The sequence below is a fragment of the Bufo gargarizans genome, chromosome 5, assembly GCF_014858855.1.
Source record: "Bufo gargarizans isolate SCDJY-AF-19 chromosome 5, ASM1485885v1, whole genome shotgun sequence".
NCBI classification, from domain to species: Eukaryota; Metazoa; Chordata; class Amphibia; order Anura; family Bufonidae; genus Bufo; species Bufo gargarizans.
This window is the reverse complement of record NC_058084.1, coordinates 442645204-442659981: the sequence shown is the minus strand read 5'-3', so window position 1 is coordinate 442659981 and position 14778 is coordinate 442645204. Positions and strand designations below refer to the sequence as shown.

The window sequence follows — 14778 nt, the reverse complement described above, 5'->3', positions numbered from 1 at the left end:
GAACCAGTACAGTAAGGCCCTGCAATAACATACAATTAGCTGCTGGTGGTTATGGAAACTTATTCAAAGTTTTGCCACGTCTTGTGACGCCTCTGTTTAAAGGGGTTGTCTCACTTCAGCAAATGGCATTTATCATGTAGAGGAAGTTACTACAAGGCACTTACTAATGTATTGTGATTGTCCATATTGCCTCCTTTGCTGGCTGGATTCATTTTTCCATCCAATTATACACTGCTCGTTTCCAGAGGCCACCGCTGTAATGCAGATACGATGTGGCCGGGACAGGAGCTGCTGCGCATGCGTGCCTAGGTGCTCTCCCATGGTCCCAGCCACCAGAGAGGCCAGCGCTTTTTCCTACAGTGGGCAAGCACGACCACCGCTGATGGATTGGAAGGTGGTCATAACCCCCTGGAAACGAGCAGCGTATAATGTGATGGAAAAATGAATCCAGCCAGCCAAGGAGGCAATATGGACAATCACAATACATTAACTTTCTCTAATATAACTTTAAAATAACTTTCTCTACATGATAAATGCCATTTACTGAAGGGAGACAACCCCTTTAAGAGTAGCTTGCTGCAAACTACTAGACGCCAGACTCCGGACTTCTATGCTGCATATATTTCTGGTGTGTAGAGCTCACAACATAGGAGTCTGCAGTGGCCGGTGCAAGAAGGTTTGAAGTCTTGAGGACATTAGAGTTGTTTCTGCGCCTGTCAAGTGGACGGCAATGTAGACAAGTGCTTGAATAAGGGAGGTGACAGCAGCTGACGGGAGAGGTGACAGCAGCTGACGGGAGAGGTGACAGCTCGGTGCAGAGAAGACAGGGTCATTAGGAACGGCTTTAGAAGAACTGAAAGTTCAGCTCAGGCAGATGAAAGATTCTGTATTCAATGCAAAGTGAGAAAATGTCTTTGTTCTGACGCTTTGATGTGTTATTTTCTGTTCGGACAACACTTGGCTCCTCAGATATCATAGAGTAATACTATAAAAATATAACGCGACTATGAGGTTTTATTTTACTCACTTATATAGCGCCGACATATTCCGCAGCGCATTACAGGCATTAGCATCACTCAATAGAGCTCAAAACCTCTTGGAGGAAACCGGAGTATCCAGAGGAAACCCACACAAACACGGGGAGAACATGCGACTTCCATGCTATGAGCAGGAGTTAATTTGCGCTATATTTTAGTCCTGATAATAATAATAAATCTTTCAGACCGAAGGACACCACCATGTTAACCATGCCCCCCCCCCTTTCGAAGTTGGCAAGGCTCCATTATTTGCAACTCCACAAAACCTTTGCAAATTGCATAATGAATCTCTCCCTCTGTTTTAAGATATAAACGTAGAAAATCATATATTTCTAAAGAAGATATATAGAGTGAAAAACTTGGTAAAATTGGAAAAAAATGTATCTCTGAAGGGAATGTGTCACCTATAATTTTTTCTGCCAACTAAAACCAGATAGCACATCTCCTTTTTTTTTTTCTAAGGCTACTTTCACATTAGCGTTTTCAATTCCGGTATTGAGATCCATCATATGATCTCAAAACTGGAGGAAAACGCTTCAGTTTTGTCCCCATTCATTGTCAATGGGGACAAAACTGAACTGAACAAAACGGAGTGCACCAAAATGTATTCCGTTCCATTTTGTTGCGTCCCAATCGCGGACAGAAGCAAGCAGCGTTTTTCTGTCCGTGATGTGGTGCGGAGCAAGACGGATCCGTCCTGACACACAATGTAAGTCAATGGGGACTGATCCGTTTTCTCTGACACAATCTGGCACAATAGAAAACGGATCCGTCTCCCATTGACGTTCAATGGTGTTCAAGGCGGATTCGTCATAGCTATAGAAGACATAATACAACCAGATCCGTTCATGACAGATGCATGCGGTTGTATTATTGTAATGGTAGCGTTTTTGCAGATCCATGACGGATCTGCAAAAAAAACGCTAGTGTGAAAGTAGCCTAATCTGTTTTTATTTTGTGATTGTAGATTTTTTTATTCTTTTTCCTGAACTTGATTATGGGGGCAGCCATCTTGCATGAGCAACAGCATTTAGAGGTTAGCACTGGTGCCTTGCAGCGCTGGGGTCCTAAGTTTGAATCCGACCAAGGAGAACATCTGCATGGAGTTTGTATGTTCTCCCCGTGTTTGTGTGGGTTTCCTCCGAGTTCTCCAGTTTCCTCCCACACTCCAAAGACATCCTGATAGGAAACTTAGATTGTGAGCCCCATTGGGGACAGTTGGTTGCTAATATCTGTAAAGCGCTGCGGAATATAGTAGCGCTATATAAGTGCATAAAATAAATAAATATATAATATGCTTTACGGCAGCCACCATGGGTCATAGACACAATGGACATTAGGGGACCTCGTTGACTTCTATGGGACAGTTTTCTAGGCATGCTGTGTGGCCTGTGCAGAGGTCAGGAGGGAGTAGAGATCACCTATTGGGAATATGGATCCTGTGTTATCTATATAGAGGTGATATCTGTCATTGTAATTGTGCATATGATTATAACTAGATGACTGCTGAATTGATCTGCACAGACCATGAAGAGTTAGGCCCCTTTCACACGGGTGAGTTTTCTGCACGGGTGCAATGCGTGAGGTGAACGCATTGCACCCGCACTGAATCCGGACCCATTAATTTCTATGGGGCTGTGCACATGAGCAGTGATTTTCACGCATCACTTGTGCGTTGCGTGAAAATCGCAGCATGCTCCTCTTTGTGTGTTTTTCACGTAATGCAGGCCCCATAGAAGTGAATGGGGCTGCGTGAAAATCGCAAGCATCTGCAAGCAAGTGCGGATGAGGTGCAATTTTCATGCAATGTTGCTAGGTGACGATCGGGATGGGGACTCGATCATTATTATTTTCCCTTCTTAATACAGAATGCTAAGTAAATTAGGGATGGAGGGGTTAAAAAAATAAAATAAAAATTTAACTCACCTCATCCACTTGTTTGCGCAGCCCGGCTTCTCTTCTTTCTTCTTCTTTGATGACCTGGGAGAAAAGGACCTTTGGTGACGTGACTGCGCTCATCACATGGTCCGTCACATGATGACGGACCATGTGATGAGCGCAGTGACGTCACCAAAGTTCCCTTTCTCCCAGGTCATCAAAGAAGAAGAAAGAAGAGAAGCCGGGCTGCGCAAACAAATGGATGAGGTGAGTTCAATTTATATATATTTTTTTTAACCCCTCCATCCCTAATTTACTTAATCTACACAACACCGATCCCAAACCCAAACTTCTGTGAAGAAGTCCAGGTTCGGGTCTGGGTACCAAACATGCCGATTTTTCTTACGCGCGTGCAAAACGCATTAAACCACTTTGCACTTGTGCGGAAAAATCGCGCATTTTCCCACAACACACCAGCATCTTGTCCGGCCCTCACATGCGACGCCCATGTGAAAGAGGCCTTAGTGACCAGTGTGAAAACTGCAACATTTTAAGATTTTTTTTAATATAGTGATATGAAAAATTTTAAATAATATCATAAAAATTCTTTTAAGATATGTTTAACAAAAAAATCCCCTCTATTATGTTTTTATCCCATTGATTTATCTGTGATTTTACTATATATCATTATATTATGTATTTATTATTATTACTTCTATTGACTGGCAAAATAGCAGTTTGTTAGGCACCAATTGGACATTCTGATCATCTATGCAATATGGAAATTATATTATAAATCATTTTTTGTCCATGTTTGAGCCATTTCAGTTCACTTTTTTAATATAATTGTAAATTGATGGATTCACTTAAAAAAAAAAAAGATAAAACTGGTTATATCGGATTGACAAGAGGCTTTGTTTACATCAGTGCTAAGGGTGCTTATACATGGTGTAGATTTGTGCGCAGAAAATCTGCATGAAATCTGCACCAAAACTGCACATAAATCCTATTTATCGAGGTTTTGGTACATTTTTGTGCGTTTTTTATGCTTTTTTTGTTTGTTTTGGTGCAGATTTTCTGTTAATGTACACAACCCCTTTGAAGTCTATGGGGAAAACCACTGTACAGAAGGTGCGGAATCACACGAACAATTGATATGAGGTGGACTTTAAAATCCACACAACAGGTCAATTTCCGCACCTAAGAAAAAATCTCATGGACTTTGCAGGTACTGTATTACGCTGAGGTTTCTCCGCATGAAATCCGTGCACAAAAACGCACCTAATCTGCATCAAGTGTAGGTACCCTAATATTTTCTATAAAAGAGTGGAATAATTAAAGCACTGTATTCGCATCATGCTGGACATGGACGTCACCGATGGACCCCATTGATTATAATGAAGTCCATTGAATTTCCTTCAGGGAGGCCGGCATTTTACGGGACAAAATAGTGCAGCATGCTGCTCTGTTTTGCCTTGGATTTTTGCCACAATCTGTGATGGAATCTCTTAAAGGGGTTCTCCAGGAATGATTTAAAATGGGCACAAGCAATCTGTCCTAGAATGTGAACAGGACTGGTTGCTACCGCTTTCAGAGCTGTCTGTAATACACATTGGTGAGTGTTCCTGTCAGGCTGCTCAGCCAAGATGGCATATTGTAGGCAGGATCACATAATTACCATCCATTGTAGAGCAGTGTAGTGAGACCGTCAACCCCCAGCGCTGCTCTGCAAGTAGTGACAACTAGTCCTGCTCACGTTCAAAGACAAGTTGCAGGTGGCCATTTTAAATCATTCCCCTTTAGTGAAGCCTCCATTTATTTAATGGTTTTCATGTAATATGTTTAAGTGGTTATTTCGAATTAGCAATTTATTCAATTGACAGATCTGATGTTATGTGATGGGACTATATAATGGTGGGGACTAATATTGTGTAGATCCCTCTCATGGTACCAAAACAGCATTGACCCTTCAAGGCATGAGGGGTACAAGACCACTCAAGGTATCCTGTGGTATCTGGTACCAAGATGTTAGCAGAAGTCTCCATGTCTCCATGGGGTCTCCATGGATCAAACCATTCCTATACGATTTTTGCAGTGTAGCAGGGCACATTATCCTGCTTAAAGTGGTGCTGCCATTAGGGAATGCTTCCGCCTTAAAGGGGGTACTTGGTCTGTGCAATGTTTTGTTTAGGTAGGTGGTTCTTATCAACATAAATGCCAGGACTCAAAATATTCCACAGAACATCATCCTGCCTCCACTAGCTTGTCTTCTTCTCAGAGTCCATCCATTAAACCTAGTGCACAATCAAATCATGAATTTTAACTTTCTGACACTTTATTATTTTTGTCACAGCAAATAAAACTTCAGAAGGAGAATGAAGAGAAGGCGCTACGTGAGATCCAAAGACAAAAGCAGGAACTGATCTTTGCAGAGGAACACCTAAAGAAAATGAGAGAGAAGCTGAAGACACCAAAGATTGATGTAAATGTGAGTATCAATTCACTAATCCTCAGTAATTGCCAATGTGCAATTGTATTCACAATATGATTATCAATTCTTTAGGAACAGTGACATCACTGGGAAACCCCATGAGCCTTACTGGTGGTGCACTTGCTAGATACTAGATACCTCTTCTTCTTAATCTTCTTCTAGATATCTCTTCTCCTCTTAGCTTTTGAACTAAGTAACTCTTCCTCATGTAGCATACAAATTTGCCTTGTTAAAGAAGTTGTCACAATTGAACAATTATGGCATTTTGATGCGATCTTCTATACATATTCGATAGGTGTAGTTACAAACTCTGGGACCCGCTCTTTTCTCAAGAATGGGTTCCCGTCATGAATAGAGAGCCTGCCGCACTTCTACAACTTTATTTGCACTGCTATGGGAGTTGTAATCCCATAAATTGTCGAGCGTTGGCTGGGCTATTTTAGGAGTCCCAGTGAAAGGATAGGTGCCCGCACATGTGTGGCATGCTCTTCATTCATGACAGGGCCCTGTTATTGAGGTAGGAGCGGGTCCCAGAGCTGGTACCACACCTATCGAACATTTATGGAATATCGTATCAGTATGACACAAATGGGCAGACACATCAACCCCTTTAAAGGGGTTGACCGACCTTGAAGCCGACAACCCCTGGGGCACTAACCTATGTCCCTGAACATAATAAACACCACTCATCTGTTTGCGGGCCCCAGTGCCGCTCTGTTCCCGCCGCGTCAGTCCCACAGCCACCACAGTGGTTTGAAAGCTATGTTATAGCAGTGATATACCATTCAAAGTGCTGTGACCAGTAAGGCCTGTGATTGACCGCTTCCTGGTCCTGTAGGGAATGGAGCAGCGGCAGGACAGCGGACAGGTGAGCGGCATAAGTTATGTCCAGGGGCACAGGAAAGGACCCCAGGGGTTGTCAGTTTCAAAGCTGGACAACCCCTTTAACAAGGAAAATCTGTATGTTGCATGAGGACGAAGAGTTGCTTGCTTCAAAAGCTAAGAGAACAAGAAAATAAATTGAAATGATTGGTTCCACATCCAATCCTCAAAGAATGCGGCTCAGATGCCGAAAAAATACGTTTGTGTGCATAAGGCCTAAGTTGGCAAAGGCTTTCAAAGAACTTGATACGACACAAGGAGATTTTCCATGTTTTCCATGGTGCTGTCAGGTTAGGGGGTCGAGGCACAGGCAAGTATTTTACCGGTTTAGTGGTGGTGGGACACCTGCCTTTATATGACCGTTCTAGCTTCTATAATTATTGCCGTTTTTCTCTCTTTGTATATTATATCATGTATATGTGTTCCTGTGATCCATTATATCTTTGCACCACATAGAAGCAATATGTACATTTTTTTAATCAGATTATGAATGCAGACCAAGAGCGGCTGCAAGCACAGGTTAAAACGCTTCTAAGTGTGAAAGAAGAGGACGCAAGGACCATAGAAAGGTACAACAATTGTGCTACACACAAAATGTACATAGCCGATAATGAGGATTTTCTGCCATCTACACAGAGGATGTGTATATATTGGGGGAGATTTAGTATGTATTACACCAACAGATTATCTGACCAATATCTCTCCAATCAGACCAATAGTTGGTGTGTATTACATAAAATCCGTGTGTTTAATTGGCCATCTGACCAATGATTGGTCAGAAAATCTGCCAGATAATCTCTGGGTGTAATACAGGCCTTACTAAACTGAATGCACCACAATTCTGGCTTAATGTGGGCCAATAAAAAACTAGCATGCATACTTTACAGCACAAGAGTAGATACCTTTCACCTCCCTAGTTTAGGGGGCACGCTTCAGAGGAAAATGGGCAGCCTTATCGGGAAGGCCCTGGTTTAAAATGCATCATATTGCGCCAAAAATGGTCTAAAGTGAGCCTGATCTAAGTTTAGCCAGGATTAGTAAATCTGCTTCATCGTGTATAAAAATTGTATGGATTTTTTTATGTGCCTAAAAATAGTAGGTTGCCCATCCCCCCCAAGGGAATGGCATGTGTCCCTGCATGTGTTAGCTTGGGTTTTCACAAAGCTGTTCTTACAACAGTCCTCATGCGGAGTTTCAGAGCCATTTTCACCAGATTCGTACAATAGATTGGGAATAGTAGGGTTTCATTTTGCCACAATGATTAACACAAGGAGAAGATATATCAAAACTGGTGTAAAGTAGAACTGGCTTAGTCGCCCATAGAAACCAATCAGATTCCAGCTTTCATTTTTCACAGCTCCTTTGGAAAATGAAAGGAGGAATCTGATTGGTTGCTATGGGCAACTAAACCAGTTCTACTTTACACCAGTTTGATAAATCTCCCCCAAGGACTGTTTAACGCTACACCCAGTTCTGGCCTGTCATTTTTCCGAGAGCAGTCGCTATCAATGCCAGATATATATCCACTGCTATTGACATCGCAGAGATGAGGAAGTGAAATGTGGGAAATTCTGTCACTTTATTGGGAATCTGTGAGCCCTGTTTGCGGATTTAAAGCATCTTTATGTCGCCACTTTTCTCATTGAAAGCAGTGGAAAGGTGGCGATGTTGTTGCTTAGTTTCTCTCTGTTGAAATCTAATGAAGTCGAGAACTGGGCAAGCCTTTTTCTATCATATTTGGATATTATTTGCTATTGAACATTTACAGGTTAATAGACTATATGATGGGAGATCTTCAACCCTCCACGTGTGGCTTTTATTTTTAGGTTACAAAGGGAACTTGAAAGACTCAATAGGACATGGGAAAAGAAGTTTGACATTCTGAAACAAAGGTAAGAGTTCATTAGTATTGACTGCAGCGCTCAGGTAAATCCGATATATATGTGTATAAAGATATGATAGATAAGTAAATAGATACTGTAAGATAGATATAAGATAGATAAATAGATAGATAGATATGAGATAGATGGATAGATAGATAGATATGAGATAGATATATAGATAGATAGATATTAGATAGATCAATAGATAGATATGAGATAGATAGATAGATAGATAGATATGAGATAGATAGATAGATAGATAGATAGATATGAGATAGATAGATAGATAATAGATAGATAGATAGATAGATAGATAGATATGAGATAGATAGATTAGATAGATAAAATTGATTAGATAGATAGATAGATATGAGATATACATAGCTCCACCAGAGTCTCCATACTTCAAACCCCAACAGCTTTGATATCCTACAGAGGGAAGCTGCTCATTTTTCAGGCCCTGGGCAATGTTCTCATCTTTAGGGACCTCAATGCAAGAACAGGGAGGGAGAGAGACTACCTGACAATCGACGGTAATGTCTATATATTCGGATCAGACACTGTGACAGCTCAGTGCACACACTGAGAGGAACAGCTATGACAGCACAGTAAATAAAAGTGGCAGAAAACTACGGAACTTATGTCGAAGCCTCTCTTGGTTGATATACCCTAAACTCCCATGTAGGCAACAGTGTGGTAGACTATGCCATCACAGATATGGACCCCAGAAATGTTGGTGGCTTCATAGTCACCCCACAGACACACCTGTCAGACCACAACCAACTGCTCCTGTACATTAAATCCACAAGTAAACCACCGGCACAAACATCACAGCCTACTCTTTAGCCTACCTCCATCTTTTAAATGGTCAAAGATGTCAGCCCCAAAGTATATGGAGACCATAAACAGCGCAGAGATCCAGAAGATGCTCCATAACTTCCATAGTAAAGTGTATGAGCTGAACCCAGAAGGAGTAAATCTCGTGGTAAGGGACTTTAATAATATACTTTACACCATGGCGGAAATGTCTGACCTCAAAAGATGCAACAAAAGGCCAAAAAAGCAACAACCCAACAGTTGGTTCGACCGGGAGTGTAAAAATATAAGGAAGGAGCTAAGAATGGCCTCAAATAGGAAACACCAAGATCCGAACAACCCCAGTCTGAGGGAAGCCTACAACAACATACAAAAGCAATACAAAAATACCCTCAGAAAGAAAAACCAAGGCAACATCTCAACCAAGCTGCTCCAACTCCAAGATGCTCTCCAGGACAACTCCTTCTGTGAACTATGGAAGCACATGGACAAAACCAGCAAGAACACCAACCTCCACATCCAAAACGGCAACATCTGGCTCCAGTACTTCAAGGATTTTTACAAAGCCTTCTCGAGCGAGGACCAAAGCCCAGAACAAAAAGAAATCACAAAAAAGCTGAAGGATATGGAGGAAAAAATCAAAGATTTCTAAAACCCTCTAGACTCTCTATTAGGAGTAAATCTCACGGTAATGGACTTTAATAATATACTTTACACCATGGCGGAAATGTCTGACCTCAAAAGATGCAACAAAAGGCCAAAACATCCAAAACCCTCTAGACATACCGATCACCGATAATAGAGAGAATCTCAGTGATAAAGAGTAAAAAAAACTGCGGCCCAGATGGGATCCTTCCAGAAATGATCAAATACAGCCCGCCAGATATCCAGGCCGCATTAGTAAAACTCTACAATGTTGTGCTGAGTGCCGGCTACTTGCCCCACAGCTGGAACCAGGGCATCATCACCCCCATACACAAGGGCAGAGACAGTACGACCCAGCCAACTATAGAGGGATATGCGTCAGCAGCAACCTGGGAAAACTCCTCAGCAGTATCCTAAATAAGAGGATCCTCAGCTTCCTCACCCAGCAAAACATCCTCAGCAGAAGCTAAGCAGGCTTTATACCAAACCACCGCACCACGGACCATATCTGCACCCTGTAGAGCCTCATCAAGAGCCATGTCCACAATACAAAGCATGGAAATATCTATGCCTGCTTTGTAAGTATTCCAAAAAGAAAAAATAGAGTCCAGCTTCCCATAGAAGAAAAAGCTTTATTTCCTTGTATAAAAATATCCAGACATCATACAGTGAGGAACAGGAGTATTTGAACACCCTGCGATTTTGCAAGTTCTCCCACTTAGAAATCATGAAGGGGTCTGAAATTCACATTGTAGGTGCATTCCCACTCTGAGAGACAGAATAAACTTTAAAAAAAATCAGGAAATCACATTGTATGATTTTTTAAGAATTTATTTGTCTTGCACTGCTGAACATAAGTATTTGAACACCTGAGAAAATCTGTGTTAATATTTGGTACAGAAGCCTTTGTTTGCCATTACAGATTTCAAACGTTTCCTGTAGTTCTTGACCAGGTTTGCACACACGGCAACAGGGATTTTGGCCCACTCCTCCACACAGATCTCCTCTAGATCTGTCAGGTTTCGGGGCTGTCACTGAGCAACACAGAGTTTCAGCTCCCTCCAAAGATGTTCTATTGGATTTAGGTCTGGAGACTGGCTAGGCCATTCCAGAACCTTGATATGCTTCTTACGGAGCCACTCCTTGGTTATCCTGGCTGTGTGCTTTGGGTCGTTGTCATGTTGGAAGACCCAGCCACGACCCATCTTCAATGCTCTGACTGAGGGAAGGAGGTTGTTGCTCAAAATCTCACAATAAATGGCCCCATTCATCCTCTCCTTAATACAGTGCAGTCGTCCTGTCCCCTTCACAGAAAAGCACCCCAAAGCATGATGTTACCACCCCATGCTTCACAGTAGGGATGGTGTTCTTGGGATGCAACTCATCCTTCTTTTTCCTCCAAACACGACGAGTGAAGTTTAGACCAAAAAGTTCTACTTTGGTCTCATCTGACCACATGACTTTCTCCCATGCCTCCTCTGGATCATCCAGATGGTCATTGGCAAACTTCAGACGGGCCTGGACATGTGATGACTTGAGCAGGGGAACCTTCCATGCAATGCATGATTTGAAACCATGACGGCGTAGTGTTCTACCGACAGTGACCTTTGAAACTGTGGTCCCAGCTCTCTTCATGTCATTGACCAGCTCCTCCCTTGTAGTTCTGGGCTGATTCCTCACCTTTCTTATCATCAGTGATACCCCACGAGGTGAGATCTTGCATGGAGCACCAGTCCGAGGGAGACTGACAGTCGTCTTTAGCCTCCTCCATTTTCTAACAATTGCTCCAACAGTCTATCTATTTTCACCAAGATGCTTGGCAATTGCCCCGCAGCCCTTTCCAGCCTTGTGGAGGTCCACAATTTTGTCTCTGGTGTATTTTGACAGCTCTTTGGTCTTGCCCATGGTAGTAGTTGGCATCTGACTGACTGTGGGGTGGACAGGTATCTTTAAAGAGCTCAGACAGGTGCTACTAAGTTAGATTAATGAGTGGAGTAGAGGTGGACTTTTTAAAGACACAGTAACAGGTCTTTGAGAGCCTGAATTCTTGCTGTTTCTCAGGTGTTCAAATACTTATGTTCATCAGTGCAAGACAAATACATTCTTTAAAAATTATACAATGTGATTTCCAGATTTATTTATTTTTATTCTGTCTCTCAGAGTGCGAATGCACCTACAATGTGAATTTTAGACCCCTAAATGATTTCTAAGTGGGACAACTTTCCAAATCGCAGGGTGTGTAAATACTTCTGTTCCTCACTGTATACAAAAACTTTGTCCACGCGTTTCAGACCTTAGAAATAGCTGTCCTTCATCATGACATACAAAAGTTAAAATAAAGTCCCTCTTATAATGATGGGCCGGGTTTCACCTAATTAAATCCCCCACTCCACCTGTACACCTACAGAGAGAGAAAGAAAAAAACTCCTTCTTCAAAACAGAAAAAAACCATAGGCTATCTGTATTGGAGAACTAAATCATGCTTCTTATTCAGACCATTTGTAAAACAGGTTCCTAACTTAAACATCCCAAAAGTTTCTCTACTCAACCATTTCTGTCTGTGATCACCTCCTCTGATCGGGGCACACACCCTTTCTATGCCCTGTACCGCAAATGCCGAAGTGTTTCCTTTATGAACAGTGGCAAAATGTAATGAAACCGCTGACACATTCCTAGTTGTATAGTGGGGGATATCAGATAGGTGTTTCCTGATTCTCACCTTAATCTGATTAGTCGTACAGCCCACATATTGTAGCTGGCACTCCCTGCAAGTTATGACATAAACAGCAAAATTCGTATTGCAATTCAAATAGTGTTGTATTGTATAGCTACCTCCATTGGCTGTAGAGGTGATTGATTGACATACATTTATGAAATTGCAGCATATGCATCTATTGCTGCCACATTTATAACAGCCCTTATATGTGAACCACGTGGGTTTTTTAGTCTTCATACCTTGATCGAAAAATAAACTCTGGCTGACCCTCTGACCAATGGTAGGAGCTTTTCGGCCTACACATTTAATACCTGCCGATACTACATTTTCCCACTCTCTGTCATAATTCAAAACCAGTAAGTGTTGCTGTATGATATTGCTGATCTCCCCAAATTCCTCACTGAATCTTGTAACAAAGGTAATGGGACTTTGACTCAGTGTGACACTTCTGCCTATTCCTGAAACGTCTTGAAAGCGGAATAGGAGGAAAAACATATGATGTCATCAGACGTTCCTACACTGAGAACAGATGCAGCGTGAAGGTAAATGGGAGGAGAACGGCTTATTTCTGGCAGAGCCGAGGAGTCAGACAGAGCTGCAGCCTCAGTCCAACCCTGTTTAACATCTACATCAATGAGCTGGCGGCGGCTCTGGAGTCCTCCACAGCATCTGGTCTCGCCCTCCATGACACCAAGGTGAAATTTCTCCTTTATGCAGATGATCTTCTGCTACTATCGCCAACTGAGAAAGGTCTCCAAGATAACCTGAAAATCCTGGAGAAGTTCAGTAACACATGGGCACTGCCCATCAATCAAAAGAAAACCAACATCATGGTGTTCCAGAAAAGAAACCGTAAAGCAGCCGGGCGTCCTCCCTTCCTGCTAAACCACTGTCCAATTTCAGAAACCGACAGCTACACCTACCTGGGCCTAGAAATCAGCCAGTCAGGGAGTTTTAATAAAGCCATGGAAACACTGAAAAACAAGGCGAGCAAAACCTTCTATGCCATCAGAAGGTGTCTGTATCACCTTAAAGCACCAGTGACCGTCTGGCTTAAAATCCTTGACACCATCATCGCCCCAATCCCCCAGACATATACCCAGACCGTGCAAAGACCTGGGCCAACAGAACTATTCCACCTAGAATTCTGCAAACACTTTCTCAAGGTCCACAGGAGCACCTCAAACAGCGCCTGTCGAGCAGAACTGGGAAGATTCCCACTTTACTTTGCTGTCCAGAAGAGGGTGCTATCATTCAGAGCCCATCTGCATAGCAGCAGTCCCAGCTCCTACCATCACAAAGCCTTGCTACACCAAGAAGCCCCAGAAAAACAAAGCACCCTGCAACGAATCACCCAAACCCAGCCTGCCCAAGCCACCAACCAATACAGCCTGGCAAAGGGGGAAATCCAGAGGATGATACACAAGAGCAAAGAAGAGTATATTAGCGTCTGGAGGAAAGACATACAAACATCACAGAAGATGACAGTATACCAGAGCTTGGAGAGGGAGTACAAACTGACCCCATGTCTGGAGAAACTCCCCAATCCAAGAGACCGACAGATACCGGTACAGACTGAGCACCCACAACCTGCTCATTGAATCTGGGCATCACTGACAGAGGTACATGCCCAGGGAGAGCAGACTGCCAGCAGTGCGACCAGGAGGTCGTGGAGGATGAGGCTCATTTCCTGCTGCAGTGCCCCAAATACTCAGCATTTAGGGAGACTCACTTCAGGACTTAACCTCTATGAAGGAGGAAGACAGACTCTCCATACTGCTGGGTAGAGGAGAACACGGCAGCACAATATATTACTGCCTGCCATAGACTGAGAGGAGCCTGATATACCATGGACTCCTTTATCCCCACCCTGGATGTGTCCCCACCCCCCAACGCTACCCAATTATTTCCCACTTGCTTTGGCAATGCTAAAATGTATTTAGTCCTGCCAATAAAGCTTATTAGATTTTATTTGATAGATAGATATGGATTGCTATTAGATAGACAGATAGATGATTAAAATGGACATAGCTATATATATATATATATATATATATATATATATACAGTACAGACCAAAAGTTTGGACACACCTTCTCATTCAAAGAGTTTTCTTTATTTTCATGACTATGAAAATTGTAGATTCACACTGAAGGCATCAAAACTATGAATTAACACACGTGGAATTATATACATAACAAACAAGTGTGAAACAACTGAAAATATGTCATATTTTAGGTTCTTCAAAGTAGCCACCTTTTGCTTTGATTACTGCTTTGCACACTCTTGGCATTCTCTTGATGAGCTTCAAGAGGTAGTCACCTGAAATGGTCTTCCAACAGTCTTGAAGGAGTTCCCAGAGATGCTTAGCACTTGTTGGCCCTTTTGCCTTCACTCTGCGGTCCAGCTCACCCCAAACCATCTTGATTG

At 42.5% G+C, this 14778-nt stretch overlaps 1 protein-coding gene across 1 annotated transcript in view; it reads left to right on the top strand.

The window, feature by feature from the left end:
* C5H10orf67 (chromosome 5 C10orf67 homolog) overlaps positions 1 to 14778 on the top strand; it is a 180573-nt gene that overhangs the window by 125151 nt on the left and 40644 nt on the right. The window contains exons 10-12 of the mRNA XM_044294761.1: positions 5269 to 5403; positions 6772 to 6857; positions 8115 to 8180. Of these exons, the coding sequence (XP_044150696.1) occupies positions 5269 to 5403; positions 6772 to 6857; positions 8115 to 8180 (287 nt within the window). The remainder of the gene's footprint in view (positions 1 to 5268; positions 5404 to 6771; positions 6858 to 8114; positions 8181 to 14778) is intronic.